We start from the raw sequence: 21,389 nt of genomic DNA, 5'->3' as shown, positions 1-21,389 counted from the left end.
CTCAACAGCATGCCTGGGAACCCTTCTCTTCCTTTATAGGGAGATCCAGTCAGACCTCCCTGTAATCGTGCAAGGGACAGACCCCTGGCTCAAGCCAGCTGGAGGCGCTAGCTGTGGAATGAAGACTTCAGCAGATCGGACCTGGTCTGCTTTCATAGGGTTTGGTAAAACAAATCCTGGGATCTATGGGGGTTTACAGGATAGGGCTTCAGAAAAACAACATGTAAGCAGCTCTGAGGGTATAAAATGGAGCTATGGCACAACTGTACTAGCTCATCCGACAGTGATGTGACTGCAAGTGTCCCTTAGAGCCCTCGTCTGTGCACAGGGTCAGAGCACAGCCTACTGCGGTCCAGAGAGTCTGGGGAGCGGTGGTGGCCGTCTGGGACCTCGGACTGGCGCCCGGCAGCTGACAAGCAACACTCGATACACGAGGTAAGACCTTTGATTCCTCGGAGTCCAGTCCGAAAATGCAACCCTGTGGGATCACAGTTTACTGTGATGAAAAGGGGACTTGAAATTGTGTCTGAGAGTTAGTGAACTCATAGTAAAGGTGTGTCCTGAGCCTTGAGATCAGAATGATACGATGAAGCAAAGGAGCAAAATGAGTGTTATGCCTGCCAAAGCAAGGGTTCAGATGAACTGCTGATCCATTTCTTTTGCTTCCTTTATTGGTAACCTCTCCCTCTCTCTAAATGTATATATGGAGAGAGTGTGTGTGGACAGACATTTAGAAAAATAAAGGTCATGCACTTTGGTTAGGATCACAATATAAACATCGATATCGAACCTCACCGTCCTTCTACTATCAACTTCAGTGGGGAGAGGAGTAGGACCTTTTCCACACAGTGAGAAACGGGAAATAAGGACCATGGATGGGATAAAGACTGAAATAAGCTACCCTTTGATTACCTTTCTGAGAAAATGCAGTGTCACTGAAAAATAAATTAAAGGAGGCTCTAGAAGAATCGCATGCTTGCTCCTAACTGTGGAAGGATGAGGATAAGAGGACGGAACAGGCATAGCGGCACTGCAGGGAGGCACGTTTAAACGCCCCTGGGCTGCCCATGTAGCTAAATCAGACAGAAAGGGTGTGTGTGTGAGGGGCGGGCATTTTCCTGATGGGAAATATATGGCCAATACCCTAAACCCAATTCATTCATTCATTATTCATTCATTCATTTATAGGCTCTATGCCCAGTGTGGAGCCCAACGTGGGACTTGAACTCACGACCCTGAGATCAAGACCTGAGCTGAGATCAAGAGTCGGTGCTTACCCGACTGAGCCACCCAGGCGCCCCACTAACCCTAACTATTATGAAAGGGCAGAAGCTGGCTATCAGGCTAACACATCAACACACTGGGACACCATTAGCTGCTAAGGATGGCAAGACTCTAAGTCAGTGATCCTCACCACTGCCAGGGTTTGGAGGCACTTTATCCAGTTCAGGCAGAGACAGAAGTCATAGTAAGAAAGGATAAGAAGTAGAGATCTAAAATATGGAGAGGAAAAATATAAAGCATGAAGAGACAGGGGGCATAAAATAAAGAAAGAGCAAAGTAAGGGTATAATGCAACATTCTGTAAATATTTCTTGGGCTGAAAAAGATGTATAGAAACTAGAAGGATGGAGTATCCAAAAAAATAATAATAATCATAACAAAAGAGAACGCCCCATGAACTTTCTCTATTTTAAGGATAAAGCATCACAAGCAATCAACCAGAAATCAATACAAAACAATAACTCTTACAAAAGAAGCAAAAGGTTTAGCCTCCCGCTCTCTATAATATCTAATGTCAAAAGGCTAAGAAGCAATGTCTAGGGTCTAACCCAGCCATTCCTGTGACCAGCCAGACTAAGGAAATGTCCAGCAAACCACTTTGTCCATAAAGCAGAAGAAAGAAAGAACAAGCAAGGATAATGCAAAATAGAACAAAAGTAGATGTTAATCTCAGGCATTGCAATAAATGAGAGGTAAACTGATTTTCACTTTGGTTAAAAAAAACAATCATATGATTCCTATGAACAATTCACCTAAAAGGAAATTAAGGACTAAAAGTTAAAAAAAATATATAATAAGGACAGGAAGAGCCAAAGCAAAACTTGAGTCCCGTAAGCCATCTGGTGGGTCTATGATGATCATGGATCCTAGCCCGAGCTCCTCCCCTGTCACAAGGTACCATCAGACCACTGAGGCCCTGAGAACATTCATGCCAGCAAGCGTCTGACTTGGGGAATATACTCAGTGCTCAATATTAGCACCAACTAAATTTCTGTTTTCAAGATTTGGGGACTAGCCACAGTGAAACAAATATATACACAAACAAGTCAAAATTAGATCTGAGATATATCTTGTTGTAAACATTGATATAGCTTCATTTCTTCTGGGGAGTTGATAGGGTTGAACTTATAATCACCATCATCACCACTATCATTACATTCTTTCATTGAGGTATCTGAAAGGGATTTAAGGCAACTTCTAAAAAAAAATCGTTTATGTATAACATACGATTTTAGCATTATTTCTCACAGATTATTAGGCCTAAAAATTAAATATAAATACACTCAAGTTCTTAATTATATATAGTAAAAACCAAGAGCATACCCTTTAAAGACAGATAGTACATGAGGCACCAGATGAGGGCCTTTAAATGTCAATAGTGCTAAAATAGAAAGGTTGCAAAAATATAAGTCTGCACCACTGAAATACCATTAAGTGGAAAATAATTATACTATATTTAAATCGCACAGAGTAAACACTATCTAGATTACAAAATTAGTACATATCAGATGATGCAAGAACTGTGAGTCATTCAATGGCCTTTTGAAAGTAGGCAGGACATAAATAAAAATAAAAATAACAATAATTTCCCTCCTCTCAAGGATTATTCTGTTCCAGACAGCAATGCCAGTGCCAACCAGATCCAAGTTTGATCTTTCCACATAAGACAGTGTCACTCAAGGGCAGGTGGCAGATGGAGGGAGACATCCTAATGGTAGTGGTCTAAGGATCTGTCCTTGAGTTCCTGCTACTGACATTCTCCAGGACTATCCTGGGTCCTGTTTCGGTTTGAGTCATGGATGTTCAATTCCTCCTTTGAAAAAAATTAATATCCTCAAAATTCATGCCTTTTTAAATTGTCTAGAGGCAGACTTTCAGAAGGAAAGGGAGCACTGGGAATTGGGTCTATGTGGGGGAGTAGCTATGAGACTGATTCATGTCTAGGTTGGGGAGGCAGCCGCCCGTGATGCATGGGAATGCAACAACGAATTAACCAGCTTCACAGAGGATGAATGCTGTTGGGAGTCAGGCACTTGGTTCCACAGACCAATTTGAGGGACAGAGAAATGCTCGAACTGCAGGGTAGGATGGTTGCTTTTGAAGATACAAATGACTAAAAGGACCTTGGGTAATTTAAAATCACAAGTTCAAATCTCAAAATTCACACCCGAAAGTATAAGGATTTCTTTTTTTTTTTAAAGATTTTATTTATTTGAGACAGAGAGAATGAGAGACAGAGAGCATGAGAGGGAGGAGGGTCAGAGGGAGAAGCAGACTCCCTGCCGAGCAGGGAGCCCGATGCGGGACTCGATCCTGGGACTCCAGGATCATGACCTGAGCCGAAGGCAGTCGCTTAACCAACTGAGCCACCCAGGCGCCCCAAGTATAAGGATTTCTTTTATCACCTATGGCTGAGATCATCCCAAACCACATTTAGTAGATCAGTCTTGGACGTACTGAATTACAAAATCCTCTAATTAGGTCTGGACTGTGAAGCCAAGGTGTGGATGGAGAATGGGCAGGACTGGGACAAGGAAAGGGATGACCTCAAGGAGGACTGCAGGTGCTCTGACCCCACCCATCCTCACCCCCACTGCAGTGCTCCCGTCTGGGAAGCCTTCCCTTCCCACACAGCGGAGGTTGCCTGGGTCTGAATCCCACAACTTCCGGAGGGTGAGACCCTGGGCAAGCTCCTTAACCTCTCAGGGCCTCAAATTACTCATCTGTAAAATGGTGGTCACAGAAACAAGAGTAGCATCTCAAGGGGTCCTACAAGGATTAAAGAAACAAAGATGGGCAAACTGCTTAGAGTGGTGCCTGGCTCCCAGTACGCTATTCACAGACGGAGAGATGGTGGTTGTTTTTGTATCATTCCTGTTGTTATTCAAGAGAAACCTAATGATATCTTTATGACCTATTGGGATAACAAAACCTCCACGCAAAAGGACCTGGAGGAAAGGTTGAGAATTCAGGAATGAGAAAAATTCCAAAATATATTGTAGAAGTTTTCTATTAATTTTTTTTTTTTTTTTGGCTTAAGGCACTCTGAATTAGCTTTCAATTTTTCCCAACAACAATACAAATTGCTAATATTTTGATGCTGGTTGCCTCATAATAGACCTAAGAGTGAAGCAGAAGAGCCAAGGCTTCCTTGGGAAGCCCCTGAACCCTCGCTCAGAAAATGGACTGAAAACTGTCCTCGATTATCTCAGGATTGTGTTATGACCCTGTCAATGCCGGGGTTTTAGGAAATTTCCAGGGAAAGGCCAGGGTTGGAGTATGTTGCATACTTCCTGCTACTATAGTAAGGTCGTATAGGTAACAAGTAAGCTGAAAGCAAAGAAGGAACAGCACAGCATCCTATTAAGAGCAGTGAAGATTTCTTCCTGTATCTTGTGATCCAAGATGCTAAATTATTAGATGGGGAAACACAGAAGGACAGTCAGAGAAATAAATAGTGGAGCTTGGTTCCTAACCCTTCCATCACAAATTCTGAGGAGCACCATCAGCCCAAAGGAGGTAAGAAGAATCCTCATTGTAAGGCTCTCTCCACTGGGAGGAAAGGTATTTATTGTAATATGTGTAATACTTACTCACTTTGTCAAGTCAATAAAGTGGAAATGCTTAGATAAGTAAATATTACCCATTGAAGTGAGAAAAGGTGACCACTCCAAGTCAAACCCGTGGACTCCCGATCCAGCATAGGGCTTCAAGGGTTCAGAGTCCTTGTTTGCAACCTCACTCGAATGGCAGAATCACTGCCATGTCACAGGAAAAGAACCCCAGAATACTCAGTAAGTCAAACTGTGAAAGAGCAAAGGACTTCCAGGACTGGCTTTATCAAAATAAGATTTATTAACATAGTCCCTAAGAAAATATGAATGCACCAGTGACTGGAAAATGATTTCTCTTTAGTGGCCAATAAATACATTCATATGCTGTTAATTTAATTGAATATTACATTTAAGGGAGAATTTGTTTCTTGCCTTTTCCAGTACCCAGAGGCCACCTGCATCCCTCTATTTTTAAAGCCGGCAGCATAGCATCTGCAAATCTCTCTGTACCTGACCTCTGCTTCCATGGCTGTATCTTTCTCTGACTCTCCCCCCCCTCTTATAAGGACTCATGGGATTACATGGGATCCACCTAAATATCTAGGATAATCTCCCCATCTCAAGATTCTTAACTTAATCACATGTGCAAAGTCCCTTTTGTCATATAAAGTGACACATGCATAGCTCTCAGGGATTAGGATGTGAAGTTCTTCGGGGGGGGGGGGGTCATTCATTTGTCTATCAGTAATGCCCTCCAGGTGCACCTGGATGGCTCAGTCGGTTGAGCATCTTGGTTTTGGCTCAGGTCATGATCTCAGGGTCCTGAGTGTTGGGCTCTGAGCTCAGCAGGGTGTCTGCTTGAGATTCTCTCTCCCTCTGGCCTTCCCCCTGTTTGCATTCTGTCTCTCCACCCCCCACTCAAAATAATAAATATATCTTAAAAAAAAAATGCCTACCCCATGTTCTTCCTCTAAAAACACTTATCAATGGATCTTTCTCTAGCTGCTAAGATTCATGGGGATAGTATTTACATCTGTGGACTTTCACGGCATTGGCTGTGGGGCAGTGGTATGCTGATAAACATTTAATGAGCTTTCCAAAAAAAAAAGGACTAAAAGGGCCCTGAATTGTAGCTTTTGCAATTTCTATGGTTTAAATACTTTCATCAAGGCCAATTTCAAGCTAATGACTTTACTGAATGTAGAGTTTGGAAAAGATACAGAGTTGTACACCATCTGACAAATACAATAAAATAAATTACCCCAAGAACACAGATAATAGTGAAATGAAGTAGAGTAACGAGGGCATGATGGAGTTTGAGTATGCCTTTTGTTTTCATTTGAATCTAATTTAGTTAATTGTAAGTATATACAAATTAATTTCTTTAACGGATCTGTTTACCAAATAGCTTACAAACTTCCTGTAGCTTAAGCACTCTAATATAGAATAGTTCCCTGTCAATATTTTAAAAACTGGTTTACTATCATTAAGCTTATAAATAAAAATGTCAGGAGGTTTTTAAATTTCAAACATTAGCATGTTAATACTTTACAAGAATACAGTAGTGATTTATACATTATTATTCATGTACTATGAATATGAAACGATTCCCAAGCCAAGATAATAACATATTTATAAAGCTTGTTTCATACTTAGCTACTAGTATGTATTTTATATAAAGCAGTTAGATATCTCGAGTATCCCCTGAATCAACATAATTTCCACAAGGTTGGCAACAGCCAAAGAATTAGATGAAATGAAAAATAATAATTAAAACCAAAATAATTAAAACAAATTTAAATTCTTTAAAATGTTTGTCATTTAGAGTGCTTAAGCTACTGCAACTTGGCTCTCTTCATGGTCTTTTTTAGTACAAAAGAGCCGAGTACTACGTTCTGTAACTTTCCTGGCTGACTTACAGCTTCCCACCAGATGCAAACAACAGTGAACCTACTTAAGTCAAGTAAACTTGACACTACTGAAATCTTTCAGACATCATGCAAAATCAAAAATGTTAATCCCAAGGAGGGGGGACAAAAAGGGGAAAAGCTCCAAAGCAAGATGACACACAATAGTAGGATAATCAGAGATAAAATAATTGCCTGGAAAGTTTTTTTTTAGGTATTTTTCTAAAGTCAACGAGACTTTTCCTCATCGCTGATATAATAAAATACTGGCAGAGGAAATGACACTTTTCAATGAAGAGTGGGGAGTATATGTCCAAGCTTGTGTGGGTCATAGTTGTTAAATGGCAGGGATTATGGAGAAAAAGTGAGCCAGCAGAAGGAAGAGGATTTTACAGAAGGGCATGTATTCTGTGGAAATACATTTGTTAAATCAACAAGAAATAGCTGACAAATGAAATAAGTATCTATACCTGTATTTATAAATAGAACAATCTGATCTTCCTGAGGCAAATTAGTTGACAAATACAGGATTTTTTCATTAACTTATATGAAACTAAATAAACATATCCAATTTATATTATCATGGCTGGAAAGCATAAAATCTATCTAGACATTTTTGTAATCACATATCAATTTTGATTGGGATCAAAATTCAGAGGCACAATCAATGAAGATTATTTCCGACAGCCATGATGCAAAGACCTGGCCTTCCCAGGCAGTGCTAATTTCATGATTTACTTACACACTTCCTGTGGTAGAGCTGCTATCAGTGAGGAAAGATCCATTAGTCCTTTCCATCTGGGCCAGCCTGAAAAATGAAAATAAAGAGGTTCCATAAGGTGGCCCCATTGGGCATGGTCAACTGAGGTACATTCTCTGTTGTTCTCAAACTGTCATAATTCTGACAAAATATGAAAAGGTCTAAATCTCCTAATAAGATTGGGAATTTAAAACAACATCTAATGTTCAGTGACCTCTCTATCACCACTGCTTTAAGGCTTGTCGGCCTTCATCTTTTACCATGCTATATAGACTCCTAATTCACCCAGGCTCCTAACTGATCTCCCAGGCCCTACAATTGGTCTCCATTCTCACAAATCTGATTATGCTCCTCTCATGTCTAAAGACTCACCATGACCCCCTTTACCTAAGACATAACCCAACTCCTTAGCAAGTGGGGCTTCATTATCAGACTTCAGCTTCTATTCCTTCACTCCTCACTCCTTTAAACAAGCCATGTTCTTTCCCAGCTCAATGCCTGTAAGTATGTTTTTCCATTAGTCTAAGCCTACCTTTTCCCAGAAATTCTATCTGGCCAAGATGCAGTTCAAATGTTACTATTTATATGATGTTTGAACTAACCATTTTAGGAATAGCTAGTTGCTAGCTCCACAGACACTTCCTATATACACTTCTTTTCTGAAAGTTTGTGCAAGCCAGCAAGACCAGCCTGTACTCTATATTGTTTAAGGACTCTAAAATAAACCTCTGTAATAAAGCATTAGCATAAACTTAATTACATATTGTAATTCATATGTGCACCATCTCCTGAGAACACTTTCAGTTCCTACACTCATTCATTGAAATGGGTTATATTATCTAAATCCTGCTTGTCTAGTGTTTGGATTCTCATGAGCTCAATAATCACATCCCATGGAGATTCACTCTTCATGGAATGTATAGCAAGTGTTTGGTGAAGTGCAAATCACAACATGGAAAGATAAGAACCAAGATTCCAAATATAATGGAGTCACAACTCTTGCAAAACATCTCTTAAATCAAGGCATGTCAATGATAATAGGATTCATACAGCAATAGATACATTCTGGGTGGCTGCGCAGCGGAGGGCTCCTATCAAAGTCTCTTACCGTGTGGCATACTGTTCTATTCTGGAATGGGTGTCATCATGAAACAGCTGCGGAGACTGTGAGGGGCTATAAAAGAAAAAGCAAAGAAACAGTTTTATGCCCAAATATTGATAGACGTCACTATTAGGAATGTTAGCTTAGTTAAACAGTGAATTTGCCATGCAAACAAACCATGAGGATTGTTACCCAGGAGGCAGACTATTCTTTTAGTTCAAGAGTTTCATAATTACCCCCATGCTAATGACACCGATCAGAGTATCGGCTCCTGCAGATGGAGCTGTGAATACTCACTCATAGTGCTCCGGCCACATGCTGATGAGTGTGACAGGACTGCAGAGGGGGAGAGGGAAACAGAAGTCACAGAACTAGCACTTGAGAGCGATTGCAGACAAAAGCAGTGGGAGTCTGGGCGAGAAGACATTCTCAACTGTCTTCCACTCTCACGTTTGGTTGCCCTGAGGTACACCATGGGGAAATCAAAAGTAGCAGAAGTCCCTGTTTATTCTAGAGAAGAAGCTGCTCATTCAAGTGCCTGCAGGGGCTTTTCACAGATATTACAGGACATTTGTTACAGGAGAGCAAACGCATCTTTAAACAGTCTCGTTGAAAAAAAAAAGAAACAAAATGCTCTACAATAGCTCAAAAACATGGAATAATTGAAAAGATAACGCTCCACGATATACTGAGAGATGATGCAATCAGATTCTTGTTTTTCCTGGAGAAGAAACTTGGTCAGAAATTCCAAAGACTACATTATATATTGATGGCAGAGTTGCAATAAAATGAGATTTTTCTGATTCCCTGTCCAGTTTTAAATGTAAAAATTCAAACCCGAGTATGCACAAAGTATCTCAACCTCCCAGAGACGCTGAAAGAAGATGCTACACCTAGATCCTCTCCCCTACACCCAGCCCCAAATTTCACATTATCAATAAAACTGAAAACAACCTGATGATGATACACTTTCTTCAAACAAAATTTTTTTCTGGAAGTTCAATCTATGAAAATGATAAGGAAATGTGTTCTTGCCTGAATCTGGAGCTTGATCCTTCAGTACCACTCCCAGCCCTGGGGACTCTGCAACCTCAAAAACTGCCTAGAAATCCTCACGTCTCCATGAAATATCTTTTGAAAACTGAACATAATGAAAAACACTACTTTTTTTTTTTTTTTGAGGAGAGTGGGGTGAGGTGCTGATGAATGTGGGAATTTAAAAGTCTAAAGAAAATCAGTTCTTTATTTAATTAAATAAAAAGCCTCCCACACAAGCTCATGTTGATTGAAACAAAGAAGAAGGAAAGTTTAAATTATTCTAGATCCGCTTGATTCTGCTATTTCTATTATACATAGAAACTTAAGAAAAAGTTAATGATCTCATTAGCTGCTACTGGGAAGGACAAGTTAATGTCTGAATAACAAAGATTAAAAGGAGATGAAGGGCATCTTATTGGGCTGAAAAACTAAGACTATCTGGACCTACTTTCAAAAATAGGCATTAATCCAGTCTGTGTTTGTCAGAATATTTGTAAATAGACTTAATCATCCATGTATACGCTTGTTACAACAATAATGAAACAGCACAGTATTGTTCAATCGTCTTTTACATCATTACTTCTCCTGAACTCTGAGATATGGATGTTAAATGTCAAGTGAATGATTTGCTATAAACTTTCCAAAAAAATAGTAGCTACTCAAGAGAATATTTCTAAAATTCAAGTATACTACAACACCTGTGGCTAAATTTAAGCACAAGAAAAATATGTACTTTTGATCTTAACTGAACTCGGAAAAGCTTTGTGAAACTGCATGACTGGTTCTTGTGAGGTTAATTCAGTTAGCACAAAAGTGATTCACTGAACTAAGGTAAGAATGGCAGACGTAGAAAGCTGAACTGAAGTTCTCAAAAGTGTTTTATATATTGAGAACACAGAATTCTAAGAAAAGAAGTAAGATTTAAAAAATCAAACTTTAGGCCTCATTGACTTCAAAATAGTTTGATTTGTAGAAAAAAAAAGGTTAAGTGATAAATTTTCTCATTTAATTCTGGGAGATAAAAACAAGGCAACATCCCACTGCATAGTTAGAGTCTATAGTTAGAGAGGGTTCAAAATAAGACACAGTTAATAATGTAGCCTATCCCTGCTTTCCAGAGCAGGGGCTGAATGGGGTGTTTTGGTTAATCACACACTAATATGCAGTGAATTAGACTCTATTAAATATACTTAATATTATATAAAATATAATCCAGACTTTCCTTGAAGAACTTAATGATTCTTTCAATTCCTTACGCTTCCAGTCTTTTGCCTTCTTCAACCCATTTGCCCCAGAGTAGGTGGGGCCCCAGTGTGCTCTCACATATAAACCTTCAATGGTTCCCTACTGTTTTCAGGATAAAATCCAAACACCTTGGCACGATATACAAGGCCCTTCATTATGTGGGTCCTGCTTCTCTCCCCACTCTCATTTCTTGCCACTATTCCCAGCTTCCCATCCCAGTTTCCCAAATGATCTTGTCTCTGGGATTTTGAAAATACTTCCCTCACCTAGAAACTCTCCTTCTCCTCCTCCCACACCAAACCCTGCACGTCTGGCTCTATGAATCTTCCCCGTCTCAGTGTAGCTGAGACTTACTTTCTCACTTCCTCCCGGTCCATGAGTTGGTTCTTGCTCCAGTAAGAACTCAAAAGGACCATGAAACTCATCTATTCCACTTTAACCAATACCAGGCAGAATTGTCTATTTTACTTCTTTGATCTTTAGGGAAACCAACCTACCTTTTAGCCAATAATAATCTCTCACAATTCTCAAATGACTTTTATTTTTAGCTTGTTTCTTAGGTTTATTTTCTCTTTTTAAATTAACATATAATGTATTATTTGTTTCAGGGGTACAGGTCTGTGATTCATTGGTCTTACACAGTTCACAGCACACTGGGAGCACACTGGGGCCCCACCTACTCTGCAGCAAATGGATTGAAGAGTTATCATTGCTCACCACAGCAATGGTAACTCTTTAATCAAGTTCTACTCATTTATTTTGACTTATTTTTTGAAAACTCTTACACATATAGTTACCAAATTAACTGAATAAACCTAAGCATGGGTTTGTTTAGTAATAACTCATTTTTCTCCCAAATCCCCTCTATGTATGCATGTATAATTACTGGATAGGGGATAAGACATCACATTTTGCAGGGATGAAAGAGAAAGATGCAAAAGAAAATTCTAATCAGCTTCATAAATAACTTCAACACATTTACCACTTGACTAACCAATGTTCTCTCACAAATAGGAGAATAAACAAAATCAAACTTTACTACCCACTCACATAAATTGTTACACCAGAAGATTAAGTGGCCCTGTACTAGAAAGGGCTCAGCAAAAAAATGAACTATACTGACTTCAAGGATGCGTTCTAGAATTAAAAAAAGAAAACCTGCCCACTCTATCCAGTATTTCATAAATCTTTTTCAAAAAGCATCTTGTGACATCTGATTTAATCTTATACCCCTTCGTTTCTTTCTCTTATTTTCCTCTCCCTGAAAATGCGGGCAAATGGATGACAGACGAAATGAAGCATTTTCAGAATTACAGCCAAAAATCATAGCACAAAATTCTTTGGTATGCTTTTCTGTTCTTTTTCATCTGAGTGTCTTTAACTAAGTCACTCAGAATAGAATGATTGATGTCAATGATTATTTTGACATGAAAAGGCAAATTATCAAAAATGCATAAAAGGAGTATAAAAGATCGATCTAGATGCATGATTCATATGAAGGATGTAGATATTTGAAATGGGACACAAAATGCCAATGGTTTATCCTAAGAGTGAAAGGCGCATCACTAGTTCAAGCCTATCAAATTGTCCTGTAAACAAAAGCACTATGTGATCATTCTATGCTTCAGGCAGCTACTCCAAAGGTTAATTAGATCTGATACCAAGGGAAGTAAAATTGTGCGTTTATCATGGCGTGTTCAGCCCAGTTAAACTATATATTAGATAGTAAAACAAATAAGAATGTAAAATCATATAACCTTTTGAAGAAAAAGACAAAAATATATCCACAAAACAAAGAGAGAACCAAAAATCTACTTTTCCTTATGGATTTTAAGTATTTGAATAGCTCTCTGTAAATTGAAATTGCTCCAAAAAATTTTACTCTAAAATGTACTGTGGAAAAAATAACTGGGAGGCATAATATTTTAATTGTACACAGTTTGATATCGAGCAAAGTTATCAAAAAGTTACAATTTTTCTGTATGCTTTAAATGTGTGGTATTTTGGGATCTATCAACATACACAGTTGTGCACCCATAACATTATATACTGAGGGATCAAGTATCTACTGTGCTTTGGCTGTGGTCTTTCTTCTACTTCTTAGAAGTTCCACAAATCAACAAAAAACAACAACATACATTTGTACATAAACTCAGCAAAGTCAATGGTCTACAAAGCTTTATATGGAAAAAAAAAATCCAAGCTAAATAGTCTATCCCTCCATTTTGACATCTTTTGAGTCGTAGATTGTTCTAATACTAGACTATGACTGCTCTCTGCATATCTCTCATACACCCAATAAAATGAACTAACAGCTTTGAAGGTTAAAGAAAGAAAGACTGATTTCACAAAAATTGCACGCAACACACTTCTTATACTTCTCACTACAATTTTCTTTACAGGAGAATGTAGAAAACTTCACACTTCACACCTCTGAGCTTTTCTAGAGTCATTTGAGAGGGCATCTTTCTATAACTAGAACATCACTATTTTTATGACTAGGCACTTTGCTAATGATTAGCAATAAAAGTTAATTTTTCCCAAGATTCAAGCACAAGAAAATTGCCTCAGCAGGTGCATTTATGCTGCGATTTTGAAAAGTGATTCAAAGATTTAAAATCAGATCTATTTTGATCTTGATATATCATTGTTTAATGATTTAAACTTCTTGCATTTCTTCTGGCTTGCTTTAAGAATTCTTTTTCTTTTCACTTCAGGCTACAAGTTGTTATTTTTCTTTTCTTTATAATGCCATAGTAATTTTGCTATTTTGAGATTTTTTTGTTTCATTTATGTTTATAAACTCAAATTACATACTTTTAAGAAATTTTGCCTATTTTATGTACCTATAAAGCTATCTCGTTTTGCTGCCTTCATGCTCAAGAGAAAAGAAATTAAAAATACTTCATCAAGATTTTGATGAGATTTTAGCACAGGTATATATGAATCAAGATATTCAATATTATTAATAAATTTAAAGTAAAAACATGTAAAATAAGTGTAAAACATACTACATGAAATAGCAAACCCCTCCCCACAGGAGGAAAAATGGAAAATGAATAAAATCATGAAACAGTGCGTGACACAATTGGCTTTAAGTATTTTTAAGAGGAAAAGAGATGACCAAGGCAAAGGTTGAACACACAGTAATACATATTTTTAAAGTGGAGGAACACTTTACCTAAAATTTTAGCTGTGGCATTGTCAAATCAAACAGCAAAAATTCATGTTGTGAAGACTGATTCCAAGGTTATTTACCTCTTTTAAAATGAAACATTTTGCGCGTGATGTGCTGAGCACCGGGTGTTATATTGACCTGATGAATCATTGAACATTATATCAAAAACCAATGATGTACTAATACCTTGGCTAATTGAATTTAAATAAAAAAATAAAGTAAAAATTTAAAAAAATGAAACATTTTACCAAAACACAAATTCTTTCTGGTATCAGATAATTTCTCTTGTATCATTAACATAATAAGAGACAACATCAGAGAAAAGGGTACACAGAAGTTTCAATATTAAAATTAAACTTACGTTTCTAAGTTGTCACCTTCAAGAACTGTCTGGACAGGCAGGTAGCCAAGCCGAGGATGTTTGGCAAAGTATTTCTTTGATCTGAACTTATTCTTCAGCACCTTTGTGAAGTCTCGTACATCTTCCCCAGATGTTGTCTAGGAAGTTGAAAAAATTGTACTTCTTTCATTAAAATGGAAGGAGATATCTAGCTATGATAAAATTCGAGTAGATATAAATGACAACAGTTTCAGTAGCTTTATGTATTTTTGGAACAACAAAGCATGTCATGAAATCACATGACAACCAGGACTCATTGTTAAATAATGTCCAGCAATCAGTTTGTAATTTTTTAATTTTCATAACTAGTTCATTTCCCCAATATTTAAAAAATTGGGCCAAAAAGTAAAATTAGTTTTGGTGATGTTATTGGTTGATTCCTATTAATAAAAGAGCTGTGATTTGCTATTAAGTGTGTTTAGTGATGATGAAGGATTTTGGATATAATACGGTTTTAACTAAAGTGAATAAATGAGGGTGAGCTATATAGCTCCTACTGACTTCACACAAGCCAGCATATATTGAAGTCTGGAAAAGGAGAAAGCAATAAATAAGAGAGAAGGAACAGGGCCACAATATTGTAAGAAATACTGTCAGTTTGTCTTTCCCAACCATACAAACATATAATTATTTGACATGGACTAAATTTGTAATGCGATATAAAATGTTACTCTTTCCTTGACCATTTCAAGATGATTATTAATAATCATTTAGGGTGAGGTGAGCTGAAATCTATCCCCACCCCATCCCCTCTTCCTATCCCATGAACTGTTCCCGAAGCCTCAGCTTCTTACTCCCTATCACCAATTCTAGTTTTTATTTACAATATGTTATACAGACACCAACTTCAGTCCTTGTGAAGAGGCCTTTAAAATATTTACATTACCTGCAGAGAACTGAATTAAAACCTTGTTCGTCTGACTCCTAGTTGGCCATTCAACCTAAACCTGGACAGACCTCACTCCTATCACTTTACAAAACAGAGAACTTTTCTATAATAACAAACCCAGTACTAAATACGCTGCTCACTTGCTGCCTGCCCCTCTCTCCTTGCACCCTCCCCAGTCCATCTTTTCCTCCATGACAAGCATGCCCGGGACTCACACAAACTTGTTTTGCAAACAGAAGCTTAAAAAATATAACTATTTTTTAAAACAACTAAATTCTGAGTCAGCCCTTATGTGGTTTTGTTGCTTTCCATCTGCTCTCATTCTACCTAAATGTGTCTGCTTCTAGTACACAATTAAGAGAACTTTTGATTCTCTAGGCTTGCAGAGCAGAGAGGAATAAGCCCAAGCTATTTATAATGTAAGCTCATCAATTTTAATTTTACTAAAAAAAAAAGTATAGCAAGGACCACCCACATCGTCACTAGGCCTTTGCCATCAGACCCACAGTGTCCAATCTTTTCTTGAATAACACAGAATAAACTATATAATGTCTGTAGTTATTTAGGTACAGATCCTTCCAAAGGTAAAGAAGAATTTTTTAGAAAATAAGCTATTAATGAAAAGAAAAAGAACCCAAGGCACTCCATAGAGGAAAAGTGTTGCTAAGAGAGACGATGGTTTGAGGGTACTAAGACCTAACCAGATAGAACAGGAGAAATAAGCAGAATAACATTTGGGAGTAAAGAAGGAAATTCTTAGAGAAGGGATGCCTGGGACTGAGAATAAAGCCAAAAGGACCTATCACCTTATAAAGGACATTTGGACCTCTGGTAATGGGTTTCACAACTGCGGCTCATTACATTTATAGATACGTTCTCCCTGAAATGTTTTGATAAAGAGGAAAAGAAGGGAAGAAGCTTTCCATGACAGAAATACAAAAAGAAGACCCCAATGCAAAGATAAGCATTTATGACTCAATTTATTTTTCTGTCTGCTCTTAACACCTTGTTAATATACAGAGAGATACGGAAGTACTGGCCTCCATTACCTGGTCCACCTTCCTCTGGCAATAAAAACGTTTTACCATTTAGCCCAGTGGTTTTCAAGCCATATCCAGGCTTTCAATTCAGGTAGCCCTGAGTGGCGCGGGTGGGGCAAAAGGCCAGGGGGGCAAGGTACCAGGGCACTTACCAGTCGGCCTCCACCAGGGCAGTATACAACACAGTGCTTTTTATATATTCACAGGGTTGTGCAACCATCACCTCAAAAAAGAAACCTTGTACACACTCGCGATCACTCCCACCTCCACCCTAACCCCGTTGCCTCCCCTTAGCTCCTGGCAACCACTAATCTACTTTCTGTATCTTGGATTTGCCTATTCTGGACATTTCTTATAAATGGAATCATACATACAGTCTTTTGTGACTGGCTTCTTTCACTTAACATAATGTTCTTCTAGCTTATCCATATTTAGGTTTCAACATGAACTTTTGCTTGGGGAAAAAATGACACATCATTCAAAAGTACACGTCCAATTCCACATCAAACATTCTTTAGCTAAAGACATTCCAGACATGGAAGAACAAAGCAAAACCAACTAACCAACAACCAAAAAACCCATCTCCCATGAAACAAAATACAAAAAACAAATAAAAAGTACCCACCTGCTTCCCAAAAAGTTATAGCAGGCGCTGAAGTTAATTGTGATGATGCTCAAATTTAGTATTTGAAAAAAAGAGTGCATTCTCATGCAGAAAAAAGCATATTTTTATTTCCTCATGAATTTTCATATCAAGGGGGAAAAAAACTTCCACCAATTACTTACAATCTAAACGCACTGAATTCACTAATGCCATAAACTTTATGTAATATTAAAAGAAAAAGTGGAAAGTAATTCAACCCACAAATACCAGGTCTTATATTCAGGTTAGCAAAATGTAATTCTTTAGTTGAAAGAGAGCCAAGAAAATGAATTACACCTATTTTCTCACCAAAAAAAAGTTAAAAGATATTTTTAAATATTTGGTCTAATTTGCTACCTAATATCTCTCTATTTCAAAGCACTAGAGCAACAGTTTGGTAAAAAGCAAAGAAGAGGACCACCCACCTAGCATAATGAATATAGTCAAATTCAACTCTATCTTCAAGCTAGGTATAATACTTTGTTCTCTTTCTTTTTAAAGCAAATAACTATTGATATTATGATCTGAGGATGAAATTGAAAGAATCACTCATTACTACACAAATTATCCAACATTTTAAGTTATCCATGTATTTCTTGAAAGACTAGGTTTTTATTTATTGCTGTTAAGAAAACAAATTAGGAGAAGAAAAGATTTTGTAGATCTCATTATATGAGACAAGGGGAACATAAGGGCATAGAACTCTGCACCTTATAAATAGCTTTCCTTCATTCTCTTTTTACCATCAAGGGTGGTAAGATTACCATTACTTTTTTGACCCCTCCAAAAGCTGACACCCAAGCTTTCAGACCTACAAGTCAGTAAGGAGAAAGCTGCTCTTGCAAACCTGGGTTTTTTCACTATACCAGCACTATATCCCTTCTCCTAGAAAAACGCAACAGTTCTAAGTTTTGTAAGAGAAAGAACCCATAGCCATTGACTAAAATACCTATTATTACATTAAGCTACCCTGTGGCTGATTTTTACCAATTCATATTGAGATGTCATTTTATGACTTTTAAATTGTATGTCCAAGACACGTTTTGTGTAAGTAGAATTAGAAAAAAATGACACATGAAAGAGAAAAAAGAAAAAATTAAAATTGCCTGCTCTTTGACCACCTAGGGATACTCACTCTTAAAATGTTTGTGACTGGACTGATTTTTTTAATTCTTTTTATTGTAAAACAAAACACAGATATATAAAACTATACACAACAAATGCATGGCTTAGTGAATATATAAGTGAATATGTAAGGCAAATACCATCCAGTCAGGAAATTGAACTTTGCCAGACATTCCAGAAGTCCCTTCCACATGCCTCGTTTCATCCCTTTCTTTCCATAATAACCATTATCTTCATTTTTATGAGCAACAACTACCTTGTGTGTAAAAAATACTTTTTCACCCCAAAGTCTATCCCTAGATACTTTAGTTGCTCATTTCAAAAAATCTGATATATTTTAACTCACTTTTAATCTACAGATTTCTCCTCCATACTTGCCATTTCCTTACAGTTTATCTGTTGGAAAACACAGGCAATTTGACCTAGCTAAACTTTGCTGATTGCATATTTTTGGTGCAGTTCAGCAAATTCTTCAGGCCTTTGGATATCCTGCAAACTGGCAGCTGAATCCAGAGAATGCATCAGCTTCAGGGATGATCTGGCAAGACTATCAGTAGTGTTCGGTAGGCACATGATGTCTGGTTATCATTCTTTTGTGAGCCTAGCAGATTTCATGCTAAATGCCTATATCCACTCAATGGGGGCTTCAAAATGGTGGCATTCTAATTCTATCATCCATTTTCACTTATTCGTTGAAATAATTCTATGAAGGCATGTCCCCTTGACCACTCTTTGGCCACTCAGTAATACAGTTCATTCAGGAAAGGCAAGATTACATGTTTGATTTTTCCCTTTTATTGACCAATTTTCCCAGTAATACATTCCTATCATTCTCCAAAGATGACCAATTTTTTAAAATTATTTTCATGTATCATTATGAACTTGTAGATTTTTAACATATTTGATGGGTTTTGGGTCCAATTATTATCATTATTGAAGATCAAAGTGTCCTATCTTTGGCCAGTAGGCGCCCCTTCCAGTTAACCCCACTTAGTTTAAGCTCTATAGGTAACAGTATATTTAATGGTCTCTACGTGTCCTTAGGATGTTACTTCTCCATTTATTTTGTTTTTCCTGGTCTTTTGTAAATCTTCAAGAAGTACTCATTGGACCAGTATTACCTGAAGTTCTTGTATGTTGGTGATAATTTTCCTGGGTCCTTACTAGATAGTAGAAGGCTGGTTTTTCTCAATATAAAATCCTTGGCTCACACGCTTTTTTCCCCTGAGTTTCTTAAAAATGTCCTTCCATTTTCTTTTGGTATAAAGCTTTGCTGCTGATTATTTAATTTTCTTTCCTTTTAAGTCACATTGTTCCTTTTGTTTAAATGACTGGAAGATTTTTTTCTTTGACTTTGAAGTCCAGTAATTTTATCAGAACATATTATAGTATTGGTCACTCTGAGTCAATGTTCTCAGGCATGTGATATACTCTCAGGATACAGTTTCACCTTTTCTTTTTTTGGTGGGAAGGAAGGTTTTTCTTGAATTTTTATTTTTAGTGTTTGTTCTGTCTTACTCAGGGTTCCTATTCTGCATTTCTGTTATTCATACTTTTAATTTTTTCCCCTATCTTCAATATTTGTCATTTTCTCTTGGATCTTTTATATTGTTTTCTTCATTTCTTTTTGACTTTTAAAGTTTGTTATCTTATTCACCTTCTATTTCTCTCAAGATATTTACCTGTTCTATTTATTAAGACTAAAATTAATTAGTCAACTTTTGAAATGAGTTTTTTCTTTTATTTCTAATTCTTTCCTGAGTTCTGTCACCTCACCCTTTCCAAGATTTTCCAGTTCTGATTTATGTTTTCTTTCGTGTGTTGGATCATTTTCTTAAGCTTATTTTAAAATAGTAGGTTACAGTTTTGACCTGTTCAAGGAGCACACATTTCTGGTATGCTTTACTATACTTATATTATTTGGCTCTTATATCTTTTCCTTATAATTGCTTTATAAGAGATTTGATCTTGATACTTTCTGCTGCTCAATTTTGTCATTGTTGTGAAATTAATTTTACTAATTCAGGAAAGCTTCACGCAGGTTCAGGAAAGCTTCTCTAACTTCACAGGGCTCCTTCTTCCATTGCTTTTGCTGGGTATTCAAAAATAGGGCACTTGAGTTTGGGGATTTCCTGGTCCTATTCCCTTGCCCTACTCTGGACTAGACCATTTCTTTCTTTCATCTCTGTTGCTTTGACCTGCTATGTTGGTGTCATTCCTAGCAGTTTATACAGCTTGAGGCTCTTTTCCTGGAAGGAAGCCCTGGGGGGGTCAGGTCTAAGGACTCCAGAAGCCCAGAGCACCCCAGCATCTTCAGACCTTCCCCTCTGGGCCCCTCCCAGGTTCACAGCTCTGCTCCCAAATCAGCCCTTTGAGCTCTCCACTGAACACCTGCTGTCTGTTTTGGGGTTCTCCATTTCTCAGGCACCTTGCTTCCTTTTCTTTTATCTTACAGATAATGATATCTTCATGCAGGTTTTATGGCTAGTGGTGGCTTGTCAGCACCCAGATTTATTTTGGGGGATATCTTATTACCTAGTTTTATTGTAAATGTTGCCCAGAGAGTTGGCTTTTTGTCTAGTTGCTCTCTTTTTATGTAACTAATTTAGAAATGAGAAGAAAATGACAAAGACAAAAGATATTGAAAAATTCTACCACCATCTCCCCCAAATCCTTCTGGCTTGATTTTTAACAAGCACATAAGAACTCACATATCCAAATGAGGACTGCCTTTCAAATTGTCATTTTTGGAAAGCTAATGAAGGTGAGTCACTGTGAAAAACATTTTAAAACTAAACCTACACAGACAAGTGGGCTTTGAATACTCAAAATCATACTTCCCTCCACTATGCTGCTACTAAGTAGCACAGAGATAATGATGAAAACTTATTTGGGTAATAACAAGTAATTAGTTCTCAACTTGCACCCCACCAACTAACACAAATGAATGCATAAAATACAAAAACATGTTGCTGAATTACAAATGCTTCCCTGGGGTAAGTCTGTGCATGTAACTCTCTACCAAAACCTTGAAAACTCCTGTGTAAATTACCATCAGATGATTTTTCACTCGAGTTCTATTTTGCCAACCAAAGTTGGTAGTATTTTAAATTTTCCTTCATTTTATTCCTTGACTGAGGACAAATACAGACATCATATAGAGCAAATTTAGAGTTAATCTATTTTTTACTTGTGTTTGTTTATCTACATATAAATCCATATGTA

The 21,389-nt window shown here is 37.4% G+C and overlaps 1 protein-coding gene across 1 annotated transcript in view; it reads right to left on the bottom strand.

Moving 5' to 3' along the window:
* Positions 1-21,389, bottom strand: part of UTRN (utrophin) — a 467,571-nt gene that overhangs the window by 16,388 nt on the left and 429,794 nt on the right. The window contains exons 65-68 of the mRNA XM_081829379.1: positions 14,429-14,565; positions 8,904-8,942; positions 8,613-8,678; positions 7,487-7,552 (exon numbers count right to left, since the gene is read on the bottom strand). Coding sequence (XP_081685505.1) covers positions 7,487-7,552; positions 8,613-8,678; positions 8,904-8,942; positions 14,429-14,565 — 308 coding nt within the window. The remainder of the gene's footprint in view (positions 1-7,486; positions 7,553-8,612; positions 8,679-8,903; positions 8,943-14,428; positions 14,566-21,389) is intronic.

This window comes from Leptonychotes weddellii, chromosome 8, assembly GCF_054177405.1.
Source record: "Leptonychotes weddellii isolate Sample4059 chromosome 8, ASM5417740v2, whole genome shotgun sequence".
NCBI lineage: Eukaryota > Metazoa > Chordata > Mammalia > Carnivora > Phocidae > Leptonychotes > Leptonychotes weddellii.
This window is presented reverse-complemented; position numbering and strand designations above follow the sequence as displayed.